The sequence below is a fragment of the Molossus molossus genome, unplaced genomic scaffold (assembly GCF_014108415.1).
Source record: "Molossus molossus isolate mMolMol1 unplaced genomic scaffold, mMolMol1.p scaffold_m16_p_4, whole genome shotgun sequence".
In the NCBI taxonomy this organism is placed as follows: domain Eukaryota; kingdom Metazoa; phylum Chordata; class Mammalia; order Chiroptera; family Molossidae; genus Molossus; species Molossus molossus.
The window spans coordinates 87,347,308-87,371,846 of NW_023425377.1; the positions used below are offsets into that span (position 1 = coordinate 87,347,308).

At 34.6% G+C, this 24,539-nt stretch overlaps 1 protein-coding gene across 3 annotated transcripts in view; it reads left to right on the top strand.

The window, feature by feature from the left end:
• FBXO8 (F-box protein 8) overlaps positions 1 to 21,905 on the top strand; it is a 46,435-nt gene extending 24,530 nt beyond the window's left edge. For 2 of the 3 annotated variants that reach the window (XM_036241214.1, XM_036241212.1), the window contains 3 exons: positions 12,804 to 12,922; positions 17,980 to 18,176; positions 19,461 to 20,030. In XM_036241214.1, the coding sequence (XP_036097107.1) occupies positions 12,804 to 12,922; positions 17,980 to 18,176; positions 19,461 to 19,648 (504 nt within the window). In that variant the 3' untranslated portion in view covers positions 19,649 to 20,030. Of the gene's footprint in view, positions 1 to 12,803; positions 12,923 to 17,979; positions 18,177 to 19,460 lie in introns of all 3 variants that reach the window. The other variant, XM_036241213.1, reaches the window with a different exon arrangement.
• The last annotated feature ends 2,634 nt before the right edge of the window (positions 21,906 to 24,539 follow it).

Genomic DNA, 24,539 nt, shown 5'->3' on the forward strand with positions numbered 1-24,539 from the left:
TGCCTAACAGCAAAATAGAATTCTGCCTTTACCAGAAGGTACTTAGGGTATAAATAGGCAAAGAAGGATATTGAAATAGACTTATAGGTGCAGTAAAATGAGGGGAAGTATTTTAATGGCTATATTCCATACTTTCTTTCATTGACTAATATAAATAATCAATGTGAATTTGCTTATTTATCCAAGTCAGGCCTTCACAATTGAAATTATGTAATTGAAAGAGATAGCCTAATGATGTTTTTATGTAGAACTTCTCTGTATGAGTCATACTTTAGCCAAGTCTTAGAATGACTCTTGCCACATTTTCTGAGTGCTAGAAATTAGTAAGTACTTTTTGGAGGTTGATTTTTTTTTTTTTCTCCTCACTGGAGCACTGTCATCAGATGTGTTATTTTGGCTTAGTTTAAGCCCAAGAAATAAATTAATTTTGATGCTATGTTTAAATGTAAGTAGTGTTTATTGTAAGTGCCCAAGGTAAACTGTATATAATTGTTCAGTATTGTAAAAAACAAACAAAAAAAAGTCTACTTTTCCATAATTTCTAGTTCTCTACTTAACATTTGATAGCAAACATCATTAAAATATTATCAAAATAAGAATACTTACAGCCACAGGGAACAAGATTCTCCAAAGGACATCGTTCATGTCACGGATATGGGTAACCAAACTCCACAGCAGCTGCTGGCAGTGGCTCATGGGGTGGGGGAGAAGATCTGCACAGTTTGTGGTACGATTTATCTAGCACGCTGTTGTTCTATGCATGCCAGTGTGGTCTCAGCTGTATGTAGTCTTGCTCTTGTGCATGAGCTTGTGTACTGTGTGGCAGGTGACCACATTCTAGTAAAGGAATGTGCTACAAACCATCTGTTTATATTAGGCTGTATTTCCCCTGCATGTACAAGTTAACGTGTGTTGATTTTATTCCACCAGCACTATGGTAATAAAGTAATTCTACTTATCATCCAGTAAGGTATTCTTGTGCTCCATTTAGTCGTGAACATTTCCTTGACCTAGTTATTTTAAAATTTAGAGTCTGAGAAATGGATGGTGAACATGTTTTTTTGTTGTTGTTGTTGTTTTTTACTTTATTATAAGTTTATTTTTGTGTGTGTGAATATATTTTTCTAAAGTTTTTAAACATAATATCCTCATTGTGGTCAGGTAAAAGAAGTCTTTATTTTTAACTATATAAGCATATGTTTCCTGTGTTCATACAAAAAGACCCACATGCATACAGTTTTATGCATTTTATTAGACTATCTGGGATAGAATCTGTTATGAGAAATATTTTAAATTTGACCTATGCATCTGTTTTAAATATGCCTTTTGTTGATTTTGAGAGAGACAAAATATCAAAGTGAGAGAGAGAGACATCAGTTGGCTGCCTCCTGGAAGCACCCCATTGTGGATCGAGCCCACAACCTGGGCATGTGCCGTGACCGGGAATCAAACCAGGACCTCTCAGTCCGTGGGACGATGCTCAATCCACTGAGCCAACACCGGCTGGGCCTGTGCATGTGTTTTAGATGGAAATGCTTAAGCAAATTACTTTTAAGATAATGTATTCTTTTTGTTATTGTATCAGCTAAAATATGAACAGGAAATTTGTAGGAGTTCTCCATTGTAGAAAGAAACACAGGTGTTTATACTCAATTCTTATGAAGTAATTTTAATGAATTCCTTATAAATAATGTCTCACAAATGAAATCTTGCTTATTTTTTTTTGCTCCAATATGCAGCAGCAAAATGTTCATTACTGTTACCTCATAGCATAGCAAAAGTGATGAAAAATAACTTTTATTTTTATTGCTAGAGATAGGAAACCCTGATTGGTATCATCAGAATTTATAGATAAGCATTTCCCAAATGTATTCTTTAGCAGTAAGGTGAAGATATACTTTGAACAATGCCTGAGCATACAGAAAGAGAGGTGAATGAAAATTCCTAAATTTTTAGCTTATGTTATACACTGAAATATATCTAGGAATAATTCATCCCCAGTGCCCTTCACTTTGCTGCTCCACTCGGCTGGTACCACATTTTACAGTGTGCTACCTGCAGTACCCACTTTTCCCTTTATGTATCAGTTAGGGTGTTTGGAACTTGAAGGAGCAGAGAACCTAACTAATAATGGCTTAAACCATATACATTATTTACTTCAAATGACACCCAGAGGTGGGTATCCCAGAGTTAATTCAGTTGTACAGTGATCTCTTCATGGACCCTCAGCATTGGACGTTTGCCCTTTCTTGACAACAAGATGGCTACCACTGCTCAGAGTATCTCGTTCTCATGTGAGAGTGCCCTCAGCACAAAGAAGGCAGTCAAAGAAACTCTGTCCTCAAATTTCTTATGCTTCTTAGGGAGAAAAAAAGTCTTTTTTCAGGAGCCTCCAGTATACTTATGCTCATTTCTTATGAACAGAATTGAATCAAATGAACACCCCTAGACCAAGGGAGAACAGAATAGAAAGGATTACATGATTGACTAAACTTAACATGATTTAGTAACTGTGACTGAGATGCTAGAAGCAATGAAAAGAACGAAATGGCCTTTGGGCAGGCATCCAGGCATCTGCAGCACTATTTTTTACTAGTGAGCCACTTGGAAAACTTGTAATTCTGCTTCCCTTATTTCTAGGCTCTGCTGGTTTAGAGGCCTTAGTACCCAAGGGGGAAAATATTGGCACCACAGGCCACAAATTCAAATTGGTTGCTGAGACTACCTCCTGGCCATACTAGGTCCTTGTGCCACTGAAAAAATAGGCCAAAACAAAACCAAACAAAAAGGCTGTGAGGTTAGGTAATTATGCTGTGGTTGAAGTGATGAAGCCTAACTACAGAAGGAAATAGTTACTGGCACACAGTGGGGGAAAACAAAAGGTGGAACTCAGGAGATGTCTTTGAGTTCCTTCTGATACCACTATATCCTATGGTAAAAGTAATTTCTAAAAAAATCACAGAAGCCTATATAGGCAGCAGTTAAATTCCATCACTTAGACTCCTGTAGAGTCCTCACTATAAAGCAGCTGAGAGGCTGATTCCAGTCACAGCGTCAAGAGTCAAATATAGATTATTCCAAGCTGATCGTGTTAATTCTATTCCCCTTAGCTTCCATGACATCCATTTAATCCAGTTCTGACCTGTTCTGACCTGTGAGCTTTGAGATTGTATGGAGAAATATTTTTTTAGATTTTAAAAAGAGATAGAAGTAACACTGTGTGTGTGTGTGTGTGCGCGCGCGCGCACATGTGTTTGTGCACATGCATGTACATACTCATGTACATGTACAATTCTGGACATTGGTGTATGAGGATGTAATGACAAGAACACCAGCAGCCATGACAGTATTAAAAATATATTGAGAATTGCCCATTAGAAGGAGAGAATTGGGTGAATAATACATGTGTGAGTCTAACCACCCTGGAACTGTATTAGTTTGGAATTTGTTATGCTAGTTAATAAATTCCTTTACTTTTTTTGAATTGAGGTTCCTGTTGTTTGCAGTAAAAAATATCCTAATGCAGCATAATTATCATCTTCATCACTATTACTGCTAATATCCAACTTACAGGAGTCTGATATGTAATCACAAACACATTTTTATAAAAATAAACATTGTTATTTTTCATCAGCAAATTAATCTTATCCCCAGATTTGCTGATGAGAATTTAATCAGAGCAAAAGAATCTAGTTGACAATGAAATGGATCCCTCACCAAACATCGCTTTTCCTCTCTAAGAATTGTTTACCCAAAATAACCAAAATACTCAAGTTCATTGGCAAAGTCCTTTACCCTCAATCAGCATTAGCATCCAAGTGGAAAACTATGCCTCTCAGACACTAAATATTATCCTCTGTCTAGATAAGTTAATACATTAATCAGGTTACAGCTAGTCACGTCACACTAAATTGGAAGTCATTCACTTTTTCAAGGCAGTATGATATGTGTGAATGGGTATGTATGTGTGTACCTATATACTTTTTTACTGATTGATTTTTTACAGAAAGAGAGAGACAGACAGACAGACAGACATCAATTTGTTGTTCCACTTATTGATGCATTCATTAGTTGATTCTCCTATGTGCCCTGACTAGGGATCAAACCAGCAACCTTGGCACATCAGGACGATGCTCTAATCAACTGAGCTACCTGGCCAGGGCTACCTCTTTTTAATGTGATCCATCATGTGTTGATTTTATGGTTAAGAAGGCAACTTTCTCCTGTGCCTATTAAGATAAAGATTTATTTTATTCTTTGTTTAACTTTATTCTACATTCTGCTCTGACCATACTATATCATAGCCACCCTCTCTCTCTCTTGTCTCCCAAGAGGCATTCTAGCATGTGGTTTAGAATTAGTCTACCAAAGAATGTTTGTAGACTCATCTCTTTATAAGCTTCAAAGAGAGTCAGATTTCCCAGGCTGTTTTCTAGCCTTTGTCTAAAGAGACAAAGAGATTCAGGCCTAGAGTGTTCTCCAGTCAAACCACCTGATGGATTTTGCTTTTGTTTTCCTCAATATGCTATGGGAGATACTAACTTGTTGTCTCGTGTAGTGTGAACTGTGTGGGTAAAAGTAAACTGACATTAGTGGACAATGTATTGATCTACGACTTTGAATGAGAGGAAAGAACCAAATTAGAATATTTTAATTAGAATACTTTAGCACCATAACACCCATACTACAAGTTTTAAATTGGGAAATGCTAAAGTGAGCAAAAATTTTTACGTTTGAATTTTGTTACTGATTTAGATAAATGTACCTAGATACTTTGCAGTATTGTATTAATATTTTAAGTACATTTCACAGAAAACTTTGTTTGCCTTTTATTTCCTTTTCTACCCTATCTAACCACCTTGACCCTCTGAAGTACTCTTTATTGTCTCATGTGACCACAGTTTCAATGAAACAACATCCTTTTCTAGATTTACCTGCTCAGCTTCAGTGTCCCAGGTTGTTGTCTCTTCTACATCTTTCCTGAATTTAGCGATTACTACTACTAATATCATAGTAGATCACTTCAAAATAGTGTTTTATCAGAAATCTAAAAGAAAATTATTTTCTCATGTCTTGGATGTAACCAATTATACAGCATCCATCAATTTAATTGTAGCTTTTGAAACATGGGGGTATAAAGGAAACACTACATTAAAAGCAAGTTTTAACCAACTAATTGTAGTATACACCTAAATACAAGATTATATAAATTTCCTCTATGATATTATAAAGTTTAGAGATGCCTTCTGTATAACCAAAGTCTTAAGATCTTTGTGAATCAGTTTTGGCCATTAGCAGTGAACTGTATCGTCAAAATAAATGTTTGTTTTTATTGTTTGGACTGGTGATGCTGAACTTTGAGAGTTTATAATTTGAGTCATTCCATAGCGTACCAGAGTTTTGGTCCAATTTAATAGTTTTTTTGTCATTTCCCCCCCTTAGTTTAATTATATAACCCTTAAAAGTTTACTGCTTCTCTTGAAAGTCAGCAGAATCTTTGTAGAGTAAACTCAGGTGTTCATTCAACAAATATTTATTAAGTATCTCTCCACTTACTAGTTATATAACTTTCACTTCGAGAAAATTATTTAAACTTTCTGTGCTTTAGTTTCACCATCTGTAAAATGGGGAAATAATAGTCCCTATATTATTGTGGTGGTGTGAAGATTTAATGAAATAATGTATATTTAGTGCTTCTAAGAGCTTAGTACTTCTAAGTCCTCACCAAAATGTAGTTTTAAATTTATACTACAGGTACAACTATAACTTATACGACCAAGAGGCAGGCACTGCTCTGGGCTTTGGGGGTTTTTCCTCTTTTGGAACTTTTGAAATCTAGTAGAGAAATATTTGATATTGATGATGGTCCTTAATGAAGTATGTATTGATCACACCAATGTCTCCCAGCGTTCGATGGTGATACTCTGCCTTTCATTCATTTCCTGGTATGTGATGAGCAATCTTTTGCATATACAGTAATTTTTTGTTTCAGTGGTGCTACTTAGTTTATTCTCTTTGAGGACATTTTAAGCAGTAAGTAGGGGTCCAAAATTATGTTCAAATTAAACATGTGTTTTGCCTGAAATGGTGGTAGGATGGACAGATACTTTAATTACATGCATAAATATACACACGTGCTGCCAGTGAAACTACCATTTAAATCCCACTTGCTTCTCTGCTTCTCTACCATTAAGCTGTTGGGGAGGAGGGTGTTAATGCTATTTTAAAATTGTTTAAGAGCTGTTTATCTATGAATGTACATCTTAGAATGTGGGTAATATGATAAAACTAACTAGAGTTAGTCATTTAAATATACACACATATTGAAAATGCAGTTTTTGTGTTTGATTTTTTTAAATGAGCTAACATTGGTGTTCAAATGTGTCACTTTCTCATTAGTTTGAACTATTATTAATCATAGCTTAACCTAACAGAGCTTTATCTCCATATTTTTATTAAATGCTTTCTTTTTCTAATTATCAGGCATATTAGAGATAGAAAGGACTTTTTCAAGAAGCTGCCAGCAACTTTGTCAATAATAGTTACAATAATGCTTGCTGTATTTAATTTTTAGTAGTAATTTATCAGTAGGAAGTACCTTCATATTTATCATCTTGTTGCTCTATCCCAGTCATGGGTGTGACTCTTTGGGGGACTATTAGAACTCACAGATGTGGCTCTTTTTTTGTCTGAGACTATTAGAACTAATTAATATGGACTTTTTATTGTTATCTAAAACCTTAGATCCTGAGGTTCATATTATTTTGTCTAATGCCATTGCTTTCTCTCCTATGGAAAAGATTTAGAAAGATCTGTCTACCTCTCTTCCATTTTCCCTGGACTCCATTAGAGACGATTTTCCATTTTTCTTTTAATTTTCTTTGAACTCATGTTCCTTTATGTGAGATTTCCTGTTGATTTCTTCTGGCTATGAATAATTTAGGGTACAGATGTGACTGTTCTTAGCAATTCATGAGCATTGTGCACTCTAATGCATTAAAAAGTCATTCATAAATTGTTCTTACAAGCTGAAATCCTTGTTAATTTAAACAAAATAAATAAATAAACTGATTTCATTTCATAGTCCATACTCAAAACTGAACAGTATGACTCTTCATTATACTCCAGATAAAATTTGATGTTCTGACCAACTTCAGTAACTGGGAGGGAATTGGCTACAGGGTATTGGCACTCTCTCTCCTCGTCACAACTGTCACTTCTCTCACATGAGTGTGGACAGTGTGTGCTCGCTGTTCTTCTGTGGAGACAGAGCTTAATCTGCAGCTCAGCTTTCAGCCTAACATCAACATTATCTTTACCCTTATTTGCCAATTTTCATTGCCTCCTTTCCTCTGAGTTACAAGTCATGCAGAGCCTTGCAGTGAGAAGCCTAATTATGGGTACCTCAATAAGAGGAAAACATTACTCTTATAAAGCTACCTTTCTACATAGAACAACTTTAAAATCCAGGGCATAGTTTTTACGATTATCTTTAAGTCTAGTGAGTGGATTGCGAATAACAATTATTATATGTATGAGCAGCTTAAATTACCATGAGTAAAAGCATGCGTGACATTTCTGAAGTAAAGTGCTAAGGCCAGTGTTACACGTCAGAGGGTGGCATGGGAACTTACAGAAGGGAGATAATAAGGCAGAATAAGTGGGTAGAATGAAATGAAATGACAGGGTAAAAAAACAGTTATCTAAGTCTTAAACTTGCCCATTTTTAAATATTCTGCATTTATTTTACTTCAGCTAAAAAAGCATGGTTTTGATATTTATTTGTAGAATACATGTCCATAGGTGAATTTTACCTATTCAAGTTCTATGTGGGTTTTTTTTTTTTTTCCTTAATGATAGAGCACATGTTATATGATAAAATAGAGAGAATGAGAACTGCTGGACTGAATAAAAATGAGTAGATTTAACATTTTCCTTAGCAATTCTGAAAGCACTATTAAAAAAAAAGAAAGAAATAGTGTCAGCAGTCATCTTAATCATTGATGCTGTTATTTTCAAACAAGACAATGGTAATACTCCTATTTGACCTGTAGTGGGCTGTCCTCTGATGTGCTAATTACTTTTTAGAAATAATTAAGAAAATAAAAGTTTTCATAATGTATATTGTATCACCTAATTTTTACATAATTACTTTTGATGTGAAAATATTACATTTCAATTTTTCACTTCACCATGGTTAAAATGTATACTTAAATATTACTATATTAGTGTCATATTGAAAGAAAAATTAGAAATCGAGATTGAAGTACTTTGTTTTATAAATATTTATTGTTAAAATTTTAGGATTATTTAAAAAGTCTTCAAATTAAAAAAAGAAGAAGAAAAGGAAATAAAATTAAATACACTGTTTACTTTGCTTTCTGTTATACAGAGATCCAAGGACAGGTTTATTGCCTGAAAGTAGTAGCCCCAGTACTGGCTTTTTACATTGTGTACAATGACAAGTTTGAACCAAACTAGCTAAATCTAATTGTAGATCCTAAGCTGTTTTTAGGAGGACAAATTAAGGGTACTACTTGGCATGCCACAGTTTTGTTTCCTTAGTGCTTTCCTTTATTGACCAACTATTACACAATGTTTCTGCCAGGTGCTTGTGCCAATAGCCAGTATTTTGAGTACCAACAGTCAGTACTTTTTTTAAATTAAGACTTTTATTTTTAGAGTTGTTTTAAGTTCACAGCAAAAGTCGGTACTTTTTTATTTGGCTTTGCATGCCTAGTTTTCTAAAATTCACTCTATTCCCAAATATATATTTTCTGGTTCTGGACCTATATGTGGTAAATTTTGCTTTTGAAGCACACTGTGGGTAGTGATTTGATTTTTTTTTTTAAAAATAGGCTTTATTAAAAGACAAGAGAAAACACGAGTTTTTATATAATAGAAGAAAAAAACATAGCTATATCTTAATACATGAATCCTTATGTGGAAAGAGCCATTCTCGCAATAATAAGTAAATGGAGAGATGCATTATATAGATGACTAAGCTCCAACACATCTCTTCTTCATCCTAATTTTTTTTTTTTAAATCCTCACCAGAGGATGTTTTTATTGATTTGAGAGAGAGAGAGAGGAAAGGAGAGAGAGAGAGAGAGACAGAAGAGTCGATGTGAAAAACATTGATCAGTTGCCTCCTGTACGTACCTTGACCAGGGATTGAACCTGCAGCCGAGGTGTGTGCCCTGACCCGGGAATCTAACCCACAACCTCTCTGTGTATGGGATAACACTCTTTAAGTCCTGAGCCACTGTCCAGAACTCTAAATTACTTCTTAATAGTGGTTTAAACAGCTTGTTTATGTTTTCTTGAATTATTTGTTTTTGCCACCTAAACAAAATACGTCAAAACAGCTCACCACCCTAATTTGATTTTGTAAGTCTTGGTGCTATCATTTGCATAGCAAATTTTAGTAGGATATTCGATGGAAACTGCTTCACAAAATTTCTTGATATTTTTTATTGATTTGCTGAAAACATATGTTCTATTAAAGAAAAGCTTAACATGAGATGGGATGAATTAATTTTACCTGGGTTCTCATTGCTGTTTGGCTCTTCTTTTGTTTATTCCTCGAAGATTTCTTATACCCTGCACCGTTGTTGATAGAGCTCTTTACCATTTTGCTTCAGAATCCTAAGCAGGTCTCTTTTCCAACTCTCTCCAGATCATTTGTCCTCCCTAAGGAGAAAACCAACATGCGCTCTGCTTTCTACTTGTATCCCTTTCTTAATACCCTTGTCTCTGGATCAGCAGTGCTATCCTGTCTGCTAGGCTTAGGAAACACAATGAACTCACATGTATTTTTAGTCCTTCCTCCTGATCCCCATTTCTCTACCTTGCTGCTCCCATTATCTCCTCTTTTCCTGAACTGCAGTCTTTTCCTCTCTCCATGAACGTCTTTCTTTTGTTTTCTGACATGCACACATCAAAATTATCTGGGGGGAAAAGTCATTTTAACTTTTGCCCTAGGTAAATTTGGCCATATTTTTCCTCCTTGGTACTAATGCATTTTTCAAGTGAGTGGTCTACTGTTTCCTTACCTTGTGCTCCTTACTTAGCTTTCTACTTGAACTGGAGAGTCCCCGTTACTCCTTGGAAAGAGACCTCTTGAAAGTCACTACTTTTTTTTCTCTCAGTCACCAAATCCTGTGCCCTCTTTTTCCATTTTTGTTTCCTTGAGCTATCTAAAAGATAAGGAAACTAGCCATGTTTTATGCTAGGCACTTTTATATCCTCACAATAGCCTTTTAATCTTTACTGATGAGGAAACCAAAGCTCACAGAGAGTGGGTACATTGTTTATTTTAACATAGTCATTAAGTGAAGGAGCCAAAATTTGGTTCTTCTTGTGAAAATTATACTTCTTTAGCGATTGTGTGTCACTGCATTGATACTTTTCATTTCAAAGTCTCGTAGCCTATGAGGCATTATACCCCTGTCCTCTTCATTATCTGCTCTCTTACTGAATCTTCTTATTCAAGATCCCTAATCTGTACCTTTAGCCTTCGTTTTTTTCTTTATATCTTATTACATTGCCAACTGCCTACTGTGTCTTTCTAGTTGTATCTATCAACATTTCTAAGACCAAATGCATCCCTGTTTCTTTCAAATCAATGCCCTCTATAACCTGTAGATTTTTTACTGTCAGTTATTTATTTATTTTTTTCTGTCAGTCATTTTTCTCTGCATCTAAGCCAGAAACATCAGTTATCCTTTTCTTTCACTTTTGCTTATCCCCTGGTTTGGTAGCATATGAGTTTTGTTTTATTTTTTCCTGTTTCTATAATAGATTTCCTTTGCATTTCTATTGCTTTTCCACATGTTCAAGCCTAAACAAGTTAGGTTAGATATTAAAGTCTCAAAACATGCAATCCATAAAAAAAGAAATGACCAACAGTATATTTTATAATACTTACATGAGGCAGATACCAATGTTAATTTATAACTAAGGAACATCAAATGATATTAAAGTGGTATATATTACGTAACTAGAAAATTATATACTATTTAATGAATACTATTAGTGTTTTTTATATTTTATATAATTTTTAAAAAGTAGATTAGAATTATTTGGACATGTCTTAAATACTGATTTACACGTAGGTATGAATAAAGAACTTATTAAAATATTTAATTGGCACGTCTTTTCTTTGAATCACTTGGGTTAAAATTAAGCACTTCTGATATATTGTTATTCTTTTAAATGCAGAAATTTTATTTAAAAACCTGACAATTTTTGCTGAGTGGATCAATTAAATATACAGTCAACTCTCGATTATTCAAACTAATGGAGGAAAGGATGGAACAAGAATTACTATTTCTCTAGTCCTGCCCCCTCAGACAATTGCTGAAAGCCACATTCAGAGCAAATTCTTTGGCTTTTCATCTTGATCATTCTTCAGCCTTGTATCCAGGATGCAGTCTGAAATATGGCTTACAACCAAGTTGACAAGAAAGTTTCGTCATATCACATTCTGTCCTTTATATACATTTTGTAAATCAGTGCTTTAGAATTGCTTTTGTACTATTAAAATTCTCATTAGGGTGTTATCTGATGGCTCATACAATTAGTTTTATATAAAAACCTTATCTTTGAATTATAATTTACAGATACTTTTAATCAAATTACTTTGAAGTTTTTGAATATAAAAATTTTATGAGATAGTTTTAAGAGTCTTTTACAAAAATCTTACAACTTTTCAAATTCTTAATGTGTCTTATATTTCTGATCACTATGTAAGTTTTCATAAAGGGAAGAAATGCTGAAGAAATTTGTGTGAAAACAATATGTTGGGTGTATATAATATGTCATTTTCTCTACCAATTAACAGTGTACAGTTTGCTGTTATCCAGACATAAGCATTCATGGTAATGCAAGTATCTGGATAACTGTGAGTTGAAATAAAGACACCTGCCTTTTATTTCAATAACTGCACATTCAAATCCACATAAGGCAATAATTTGAATGTGACCTCCATATACATGAGAAAACATTGATTGGTTTTAACGTTTGATCTTTTTGTTGGTGTTTTGTTGTTGTTGCTTTAAATCTAAAGTAGGTACAAACTTATGGGTAATGCGTCTCTGGAAAACTTTGCATGCAGAGAAAAGGAAATTCAAAGATAAATCCTATGAAAAACATAAATTGTTTGGTTTTATGTTTTTCCTCAGTGTGTATTGGGGATAAATTGCTGTAGAATATAGCAATGCTTAAAGCCAAAGTGTGTACAACTCAAAACTGGCCTAGAATTGTGGCCACTTTGCTTTAAGTTAAATATTTTAATTTTTTTTTCTTTTAAGAATAAAGTTGTTAGTCTTTCATTTGGAGAATCTTTTCTTCTCAAGAACCTATTTCTTTCAAAAGTGTATCAGAATGTGCATCTGAGCTTTAAGAAATTGTGCTTTGTTGTTAGACAGCGGAAGTGTTTATGATAAGGCTTATTTTGAAATCTATATAGTAGTTTCTTCTTCCCCTCTTCCACTCCCCCCCCCCCCCTCCAGTTTAGGTTGTATTTTTGGTATAGTTAATTTTAACTGACATGAACCAGAAAATTGAATTAGAATTTCTTTAGGAGTCTTAACTTTGAATTTCCTACTTTTCATTGCATGTAAACTGTCAGCCATAAATAATAGTTTCAGTTCAAGTTCTAGCTTGTATTTTGCATGTTAAAGCTATAAAAAGTCTATTAATGCTAGAAAGAATTTATAGCTATTGTTCTGCTGTTGCCTAATTGTTAAATTTGTAAATAAAGACTGATTTTATTTATGAGATTTATCTTTCTGCCTTAGGGAGTGAACTACTTTATGTCCAAGGGTATCCTAGACGACTCACCAAAGGAAATAGCAAAGTTTATCTTCTGCACAAGAACACTAAATTGGAAAAAACTGAGAATCTATCTTGATGAAAGGTAAAAAAAAAAAAAAAAAAAAAAAATTTTTCATTAGAAATGAGTTCAATAATGTTTTTTATGAGTTATTTTACTTTAAAAACTATACTATGTAGCAGTTATCCAGTTGCAAAATTGAGTAAAGACAGGGAAAAGACTCCTGTATTTTCCAAGTCATTTCCTTGAGAGCTGTAACTTGGCAATAAGGAAATTAAAAGTAAAAAAAAAAAAAAAAAAAATCCACACAAAACCCAAAATGGAAACCCAACAGCTATGTAATAGCAAACCAAAACCAAGTATTTTTGAGAAGCTACAGTCTTTTTTTTTTTTTTTTTTAATAACTAGCCATAAAACCTAAGTGTTTGGGTAACTAAAAGTTCTGAATTCTAAAATTGCCCATATAAAAAATCAAATAGATAAATCGTAATCATAGACTCATAAATCCTAGTGATATGAAATATGTGTTTTTTTTCATATCAATACTACATAGAAGTGTCTTGAACAACTTTGAAAATGTGTCATTTAATAATATGTTTTGTAAAGATAGAAATGATGCATCATAGTTGTTCTGATTTGGTACTTATTCATTTGTACTCTTTAATTATGGTTATTAGTGGACCATAAAAAATACTGGGATGACATTTTGATGTGACATCACTGAACTACCATTTTTTTAATTATAGGTTTCATACTAATCTAATGATGGCTCAAAATGTTTTCACTTTTTTATTGTAATTTTCAGTGCTTTTTATTTTTCAGGATTTCACAATAACAAACTGCATTCATTATATTCTGGGAACTTTGCTAAAGAGTAGAGTTATGCAGTTAATTAAAACATAATTCCTGTGTTTGAGGAGTTTACAGTCCAGCATACTGGTCACTGAATGAAATTTCACATAAAGAAATTGTCATTAACTTTTTTTTTCCAATTTTTTTTCTTTATTGATTTTAGAGAGAGAGGAAGGGAGAGGGAGAGAGATAGAAACATTGATGAGAGAGAACATCGATTGGCCACCTCCTGCACGTCCCCCACTGGGGATTTGGCCCACAACCTGGGCATGTGCCCTCACCAGGAATCAAACTGGTGATCTCTTGGTGCATGAATCAATGATCAACCACTGAGCCATACTGGCCGAGCTGTGTCATTAATCTTCATCTTTAAATGTGAGGTACCTATAGATCAGCAGTTTTTCTCTAAAGAGCCTGATCTTTTTTAAATAGTTTAGGTTTTACAGACCATATGATCTCTGTCACAGCTACTTATAACTCTGCCATGATGTCATGAAAGTAGGCATACACAGTGAACAAACAAATGAGTGTACCTGTGTTCTGATAAAACTTATTTACAAAAATAAGCAGTGGCCTTTTTTGCACTGCCATAGCAACTGGTAGATATTAAAGATTATGATCATATAACCATGGTTTAAATCAGTAAGTATTGAAGCATTGATAACAAAGATTAACCATTAGAATGCTACTAATAAAAGAAATAATTATATATATATACATATATGTGCACAAATATTTATGTAATTGTAAATAACCTAAATGTATATCATTAGAATTGTTACATTCTTAAGATGGGATACTGTGGAGCCATTAAAAAGAATGAGTTAGGACATCCGGTCAAGATGGTGGCATAGGTAAATGCGGTATCGCGTCCTCCCACAACCACATCAAAGTTACAACTAAACTACAGAACAACCATCATTCAAAACCGCCTGAAATCAAGATGAATGGAAGTCCTACAACTATGGAATTAAAGCAGCAGCCACATCCAAACTGGTAGGAGGGGCAGAGGTACAAGGGGCGGAGGCACGATGGGCTGGTCCCACACCCACGTGTGGCGGATAAAAATCAGGAGGACACCTCGGCAGGGAAGGTCCTCCCGGAGGACTGAGGGGTCCCCATCCCACACCAGGTGTCCTGCTCAGGGTTCCAGTGCCAGGAAGAGAAGCCCCCATAACTTCTGGCTGGAAAAACCAGCGGGAACTGAGGCTCAGGGAGGCTGACGCGGCTGGAGCCCCAGGCAGCTCCTTAAAGGGCCCGCGCACGGACTTATCAGACTCTCTCCCTCTAAGCTTGCAGGGGAGGCAGCTCGAGGGGCACCAGAGATATACAGGGAAGAACTGAGCTGTTTGGCACTGGAGTGAGGGCTGGAGAGGGGGCTTTGTCCAGGACAAACGAGCTGTCAGAGGCCTTTGTTCCTTTGGTGAGCCCTTCCCCGGGGCGGCAGACAGAAGCCATATCTGGGACTCCAGCAACCTGGCTCACACTGGTAGCCCCACCCTGGTGATTCCCTGAGGCTCCACCCCACCCAACTTTCAGGCCCACCCAAGCTGTTGCCACTTGCTTAACCATAGGATTGGTCTGACTTGGATCCTGCTTCAGGTTTTCCTAAATTCTTTCAAACAAGCAGCATCTGGTCTCAGCTAGCCCCATACTAGCTCGTTAAGTAATACACAGAAACAAACACAGGGAGGCAGCCAAAATGAGGAGACAAAGAAACAGGTCCCAAATGAAAGAACAGAACAAAACCCCAGGAGGAGAACTAAGCGAAATGGAAATAAGCAACCTAACAGATGCTGAGTTCAAAATACTGCTTATAAGGATGCCCAATGAACTTAGTGAGAACCTCAGTGAACTTAGGGAGGGCCTCAAGAGCATAAAAAAGGACCAGTCAGAAATGAAAGATGCATAGTCAGAAATGAAGGAGGCACTAACTGAAATAAAGAATAATTTACACAGATTCAATAGTAGAGCAGGTACATCCAAGAAGCAAACCATCGATTTGGAATATAAGGAAGCAAAAAATGCCCAATCAGAATAGCAAAAAGAAAAAAGAATCCAAAAAAATGAGGATAGTGTAAGGAGCCTCTGGGACAACTTCAAGCGTGCCAACATTCGCATCTTGGGGGTGCCAGAAGGAGAAGAGCGAGAACAAGAAATTGAAAACCTGTTTGAAACAATGGCAGAAAACTTCCCTAACTTGGTGAAGAAAAAAGACATACAAGTCCAGGAAGTACAGAGAGTCCCAAACAAGATGAACCCCAAGTGGCCCACACCAAGACACAGCATCATCATCAAAATGCAAAAGGTTCAAGACAAAGAGAGAATCTTAAAAGCAGCAAGGGAAAGGCAGCTAGTTACCTACAAGGGAGTTCCCATAAGGCTGTCAGCTGATTTCTCAAAAGAAACTTTGCAGGCCAGAAGGGAGTGGCAAGAAATATTCAGAGTGATGAAAAGCAAGAACCTACAACCAAAATTACTCTATCCTGCAAAGCTGTCATTTAGAATCGATGGCCATTTAAAGAGTTTCCCAGACAAGAAAAAGTTAAAGGAGTTCATCACCACCAAACCGTTATTGTATGAAATGATGAAGGGTCTTTTTGAAGAAAAAGATAAAATATATGAACAAACAAAATGGCAATGAATACATATCTATCAACAATGGAATCTACAGACAAAATGAACAGGCAGAACAGAAACATTCTCATAGATACAGAGAACATTTTGTTGGTTGCCAGATGGGAGGGGGGTTGGAGGAATGGGTGAAAAAGGTGAAGGGATTAAGAAGTACTAATTCATTGCTAGACTGACAAACCTCAAAGGGAAAGGGGTTGGGGGGGTGGGAAGAAATAAACCAAAGAACTTAGATGCATAACCAGTAGACACAGACAATAGTGTGGGAAAAAGTGGAGGGGGGGGGTGGGGAGGAGGGGGATCAATGGGGGAAAAATGAGGAACATCTGTAATACATTCAACAATAAAGATTAAAAAAAAAAAAAAAGAATGAGTTAGATCTATGTGTAAAACATAGAGCTCTGGCCAGGTAGGTTAGTTGGTTAGATCATTTCCCCAATACACCAATGTTGTGGGTTTGATTCTGGTCAGGGCACATACAAGAATCAACCAGTGAATGCATAAATAAATGGAACCACAACTCAGTGTCTCTCTTTTTCTCTCCCTTCCACTTTCTCTAAAATCAATAAATGAAAAAAAAACTTTAAAGACAGAAAGTTGTTCACAATATGCTATATAAAATAAGCAAAAGAGCCCTGGCCGGTTTTGCTCAGCGGTTAGAGCATCGGCCTGCAGTCCGGAGAGACCCGGGTTCGGTTCCCGATAAGGGCACGTACCTCGTTTGCGGTTTGTCCCTGGCCCTGGCTGGTTGTGCGGGTGGCGACCACTCAATGTGTCCCTTTCACATCGATGTTTCTCTCTCTCTCTTCCTCTCTCTCCCTCCCACTCTACCTGAACAAAAAATGGAAAAATGTCCTTGGGTGAGGATGATAAAAAAATAAAAATAAATAAAATAAGTAAAATAAAATTCTAGAACAATATATTATATATGTAGACATTTTTTAAAAATATGAATATTACTTAAAGTCCCCTTTGCATTAGTATCTTTTATTTATTTATTTATTTTAAACAAAACCATTTTCTTTTTTTCAAATATGTTTTTATTGATTTTTTTAGAGAGAGATGAAGGGAGAGAGAGATAGAAACATTGATGTGAGAAAGAAATATCTATCGGCTGCCTCCTGCACACTCCCTTCCACGGATCAGACCCCAACCTAGGCAGGTGCCCTGACTGGGAATCGTACTGGGAGCTCTCAGTCCATGGGATGACATTCAATCCACTGAGTCTCACCAGCCAGGCATGTATATGTAAACATTTTTAAAAGCGTGCATGAACAGTTTTTACCTCTGTTGATGTGGATTAGCACAGAAGATGAAGACTCCTTATTTTCATAATTTAAGAAAATGAAGACTGATGTTGCTCATTTGTACTTAGTCAAGAAGATACTTGATAAGTAGCTGCCCTTTTTAATATTGAAAATTTTATTTTTTCATTTTATAATTAGAATTGCTAGTTTTACCTTGTTCTATTTATGAAATATTTTTAAATCATTTTATTCCTTAAATAATCACACTCAGATTATTTAATTGTAAGAATTATATGTACTTTATGGGAATAGTTGATCTGATACCCAATAATAAAGTATTTTTATCCAAAAAATGATGATTAATAGAGAAAAGTTAACTAAAGCCGTATCTTTTTCTTTTTCTATTAGGAGAGATGTCTTGGATGACCTTGTAACACTGCATAATTTTAGAAATCAATTCTTGCCCAATGCACTGAGAGAATTTTTTCGTCATATCCATGCCCCTGAAGAGCGTGGGGAATATCTTGAAACTCTTATAACAAAGTTTTCACATAGATTCTGTGCTTGTAACCCCGATTTAATGAGAGAACTTGGCCTTAGTCCTGGTAAGAATATATGTAGTGAATTCCTTCCTTCTCCCATTCCCTCCTCCAGGTAAAAACAATAGTTTATGAGACATTTTTCTCACCATAGGGAAAAATTACAAACACTTAGCATTGCCTACTTTAGTTTGTCATAGCTGTCATATATATAGTAAATACGCTGTTTTAGGAGATTAGACTTAATATATAATTTTTTTTTAATTATTCTTGTTTGAGCATTGGTATTTTTACTAGTCTTGAGAAAACTTGAGAAATCATTTGTAAATCTTTTAATAATATACATGTTACATAGGTGACATCTAGGATTTTTCTAATAAGATGTGTTTTTAGTAAAACTAGCATTCATTGTTTGTATGTGTGCATAATATAGCCGAGCCACTCACATTTTTTTCATGTGATATAGCTTTGCTTACCTTTTCATATCAAAAGTTTTATTGTGCTAATCTCATTGAGAAGAGATTACAAAATATTTACGTATCATATGAAATTTGTTGAACATGCTTTTATAAGACATATGTTTAATTAGCTTTGTTGAGACTGCAGAAATATCAACACCATAGTAGTAGCAAGTAGTAGTAGCAAGTATCATGAACCTTGTTAGTATTTTAATAGTAAACATTAACTATTGCCCTAAGTATACATAAAAAAAATTTTTTGTTGCATGGTGCTCAGCTTTAGCAATCTTTTCCCTGAAGATTTACTTTTGAGATTAATATGTAAATTCTGTAGGCCTTTAAAATACATATCTCAAATAATATTATTTTAATCTTATGAGTTATTTACACTTTACTTTTTAGTACCAAATTATTATATTTTATTGTCATTAAAGGTGCTTTGAAATTAAATTTGGGTTTTGTAAAAGCATATGTAAATAATATGTGACTTCTTTTTAATGGGAAGATCAATATACTGACAGTACAAATGTATTTTATGGGGGGTTGAATAGGAATATCACATTTGAAAGCAAGATGAAAATAAAGCCAGTTATGAAATTTCAAAATTTAGAGTGAGTTTTTATGATAAACTCTTGAACTATTCTAAAGTTCTTTTGAACTGAAGGAAGTGCTGAACTGGTATTCAGTTAGGGTGATCAGCCATCCCTGTTGACACAGGACGGCGTGTTTCCCAGGAAACAAGACTTTCAGTGCTGAAACTGGGAAGGGCCCAAGTAAACTGGGATGATCTGGTAATCCTATAGTTAGAATCTAATCTTGATCTCTTGAAATTATGAACATTTTTGCATGATATATTGGAACCACATCTTGAAATGTTTCTTTTTCCTTCCAGATGCTGTCTATGTACTGTGCTACTCTTTGATTCTACTTTCCATTGACCTCACTAGCCCTCACGTGAAGAATAAAATGTCAAAACGAGAATTTATTCGAAATACTCGTCGTGCTGCTCAAAATATTAGTGAAGATTTTGTAGGACACCTTTATGACAACATCTACCTTATTGGCCATGTGGCTGCATAAAAAGCACAGTTGCTAGGACTTCAACTTTTCACTTCAAACTAAAGCTACCCAAGGACTTATTTAGCAGATATGAGGGTTGCATTAGTGCCGGTCATTCTAGCCTCTGTATACAATCAAGCTTGAGTGTACAATCTTGTTTTCTTTTACTATTTTTTTTTTTTTTTTAGTAATTTTCTTGAGGAACTAAAGAATTCTGCAGAATTTTTCTTAATTTTTCTTATCATGTTTTGCACAAAGCAGAGCCATTGTTCGTCACAGCTGTTTAAGAATGTTAACTGACATTATACTCTAAAAGATGGTATATTTGTGTATTAGATTTGCCTGAAAAACTTTATTCACTTCCATTCTTTTTTAAAATACCATGTAATGTGTACATATTTAACTAGAGATTTATAATCATAATTATTTTATTGTAAAGATTTTCACTAAAACCTTTCCTTTTTCTCTCAAACTGAGTTCTGAATTTTATTTGATTCTGATCTGAGATTATTAATCTTTATAAAATTTGAATCTTACTTTGATTGAAATCAATACTAGCTTTTCTTTCCTTTGAACTTTTAAAAGAGTACTGATTTGTTAGTATGCAAAATAGGCACTTATTTTTATAATATAAATATATCACTTAACTTTTAATTTTTAAAACTTCTGGGTTAGTCAAGTCACAATATCCTTTAAACTATTTAGGATAGCAAAGTATGTTAAAATCTAAGATTTACATGTATAAGAAAAAAATATTATTAGAACTTATATTTGAAGTAATTAGTCAAACTTTACTGTTGTCCTAATGTTGATTATTTCTGTTTATTATCAATTGAGTAAAGGATGTTGTGAATAATAGCAAACATTCTTTATTCATTCATTCAGTAAATATTTATTAAGGGTCTTCCACATGCTTAGCACTGTGGTAGGTATTTGTGAAACCTAGGCATGGGCTCTGCCTTCACAGATGTTACATGGTTGGGTAATGAGAGGAAAATACTGCTTAATGGAGAGCAAATGTATAAGGTATAACTTAATGAACCATTATTTAATAATTAAAACACAACATTGGTATGATAAAGAACAGTATATTTATATGATAAGTCAGAAGTTCCCTGGAAATAGCTCTAAGTGAAAAGCATCAGCTTTGGTGTGAGATACTATGTGATGGATAGATCTGCTAGTTCATGGGAAGAGAATTGGAGTAGAGACTCTGGAGATGTGGAATCCGAGCTTTCTTCTAGATTTGGCCCTCAGTCGATATTACAACTGAATGAGGTACTATCGAATTTTCAAAGACAAACCATAAGGTAATCAAACAATTTTTGAAAGTCAAAGGGACTTTTAGACTTACCAGTCTAAGTTTCTCAAGTAAATACCTTAATACTTTTTACAAGTACATAATTTTGAATTTTGTGACAAAACAATTCTAATGTTTAACTTCAAAATGGATTAATTAACTTTAAAACTATCATATGAAGTTTTCAAACAACAGAGTAATGATGACATTTATTATCATTTCTGTTTTCCAGTGAATGGCACCTTGCCCTCTGCTTCTCCTGTCCTTCCTTGGTTTTCTCCATTTCTGTCTCTCCTTTACCATTTGGTTTTCTCAGTCTGTGTTAGCTTGACTCTCTCTTTTTTGGTACCTTCCTTATCTCACTTTTTTTCCTTTTTCCTGTTTTTCTTTTCCATCCTGACCTGATTATATAGATTGGTAATATTATTTTTTCAACATTTTCTTCTGAAAATTTTCAAACATATAAAAGTTAAATATTTTACAGAGAATGCCTATGTCCTCCTACCTAGATTCTACAATTCAAATTTTACTGCATTCTCTTTACCACGTATTTATCCATTTCTCTATCCATCAATCAATCTGTCTTACTGTTTTGATATAGGTCACAGTAAGTTTCAGGCATCAGTACAGTTCTTTCCTAAAGACTTCAACTTTCATATCATTAGCTAGAGATCAAATTTTTAGTTTCTTTTTCTTTTTAGGTAAAATTTACATTTAATAAAATGCATAAATCTTTACTAATTAATGAGTCTTCGGAAATGCATACATGTATGTAAACCAAACCCATATCAAGCTATGCAACTCTACAAAGCCTATTTACAGTTAATATTGTACCACTGCACATAAAATATAAAAACTTTGTAACCATATAGGTGTGTTTACCTCATTACCCTATCTGTTATTTTATAGTTGTCATGTCTTACAAATAACATGTTATAAACTCCACAATAAAATGGTATAGTTTGCTTTGTACAGTCATATATATTTTAAATAAATTAAGAAAAAATACTCTTATATTTACCACACTGTCATTTCTAATGCTTTTATTCCTTTCTCTTCAGTAATACAAATCATTTCAGCCTGAAAAACTTTACTATCTCTTACAATTCAGGTCTTCTGGCAATTAATTGTCATAGTTTTCTTTTATATAAAAATGTCTTTATTTTGTTTTTCTTCTTGAAGAATATTTTCTTCTTGAAGAATATATATTTCTGTGTTGACAGTCTCCCTCCCCCCTCTTCCCCCTTTGGCACTTTAAAGACATTCCATTGTTTTGGCCCTGTTGTTTCTAATGAGAAGTCAGTAGTACTCAAATTATTTCCCCCCTCTGCATAATAATGTCATTTTTCCTCTGGACTGCTTTATTTTGTCAGATAGTTTTTCAGCCTAATTTTCTGTTTCCATGTCTTCTTTATACATATGCTGGACCTTTCGATGCCTCACAGATTTGTGAGGTTTTGTTGATTTTATTCATTTTTTTTTTTTCTTTTTCAATTTGATTCCAGTTCTTGATCTATATTTCAGTTCACTTACTCTCTGGTAATCATTCTTCCTTTAAGCCCACGCAATTAACTTTTTTCTTTTAATTATTATTTGGTTCTTGAAATTTCATTTAGTGTATAATTTATATTTCTGTGCTATTTCCTATCCATTCATTACAAGCACATTTTCTCTTTCAATTTCAAACATAGTTATAATAGCTGCTTTTAAATCATTTTCTGCTTATTTTAATATCGAGATCATGTCAGTGACTGTCTTCCTTGATTGTCTTTTCTTTTGTGAATAGATGATATTTTCTTGTTTCTTCAAATGTTAGTAATTTAGATTTTGTCCTGGATGTGGTGAACAAACAGTAGAAACCTTGGATTCTGATATGTTTCTCCAAAGAGTTTTTAATATTTGGCAGCTAACGTGGCAGAATTTCTGTTGCAAGCCCTTGCTTCCCTGCAGCTGGTGGCAGCTCAGATCTCAGTTTAGTTCTTCAGCCTAGCTGCTCGACCTGGCATCTTTCCTGTGCATGCATGCTTCAGAGACCAGACGAGAGTTTGGGTAAGAGTCTATACATGGAGTTTAGGCTTTTTCTCTGGTTCTTTCCTTGCCATTATTTCTTCATTTTTCAGCAGCTTCCATTGCCCCAAACTCTGTCTTATGGTTCAAGTCAGTAAAGCTATAGACTTCCATGATATGTATGGAATGGGGGCTGCCCTCAGGCAGAGAGCTATAGAATTTGGAAAATTCACTCAATGCTATTCCAAGTGTTCTCTCCTCTGTTGTATCAATCTATTTTAGGTTGCTTTCCATTACTTTCAGGTAGTTGATATATTTTGTCCAGTGTTTGTGATTTCTATCTGTTGGAGGATTGATCTGAAAGAGCTACCTGGCCATTACTTGACATGGAACCTCTCCCAACTGGACAGTATTCTTTTTTCTACTTTGTATGTTTACTGAATAACGCTTTGTTCTTGGTTACTTTTAAAAGTAGGTGAGTAGAATTTGTTAAGTGTTCTGTCTATGAAAAACCTTAATAATAAATGTTACTAAACATTTACTAAATTAGCAATTCATTGTTTCCCAGTGGGGGTCCCACTGGCTTTTGGGGAAGGATGTCCTTCATTATGGGACACTGCTCTGTGCAGTATAGGACATAAATATGCCTGGATTTTCCCTGCTAGATGCCAGTAACATTCTTCAGTCATTGTAACATAAAAATAATGTCCCAGTGTTTCTGAGTGCCTGCAGGGGAGGCGTATCCCCTAAAGTTGGGAACTATTGGAACTTCTTTCAGATATAACAAACTTTCTAAAATGCAAACTTCTGATAATACCATTATTTAAAGCCAATGCCTTCCTTCTCTCTACAAAATTAAGTAAAGCCTCCTTAGCATGGCATATAAGACCCTTCATAATCTGGCCTTAGCTTTTCTTTAAATCTTCATCTCCTCAAATGTAGTTTGGATCACCTTTGCCTTTTATAAACGGTTCTTTCTGTGATAGCCTTCTCTCCCTTCTGTATCTAAAGTTCCCCTCATCATCTAAGATCCACTCCAAATCTTTTTCTTCCTCAAAACTATCCAAGACTCTATAATACTACCACTGGTGTTAATTACTTCTTTATGTGTGAATATCTTTATTATTATAATTATACTGTAATTTTCTACATGCCCAAATCCTCTATCAGAGTGATCTTATTAAGAGGTCAAGGGTTGCTACCAGCCTGTCTGATTTCATTATAAGGACTGATCTAGGCAAGTGGCAGAGGGTTTAGAGAAGAGGAATGAATAAAAAGAAATTTTAATAACACTGGAAATTGATAAGATTTAGTAATTTTAAACAAAGTTTTCTAACATGAAGATCTGATTGTCTTATTATTAAAGGTAAGTACTAGAGAAGCAACAGTAGAGAAATGGAAAAGATAACGATCCCAATATTTGAATCTGAAAGTATCAATAGAACGTTGCTTGACTGCAGCCCAAGAATAAGACGAGTTCAAAACCAACTGGGCTGAGTATGTAAGTTTGGGGGTTCATAAAAAGCTTGTTATATGAAAAGTAAAGCATGGAGAAGGACAACTCTTCTAGGGAATATTTTGAGTAAAAAGAAATACTTGGGAAAC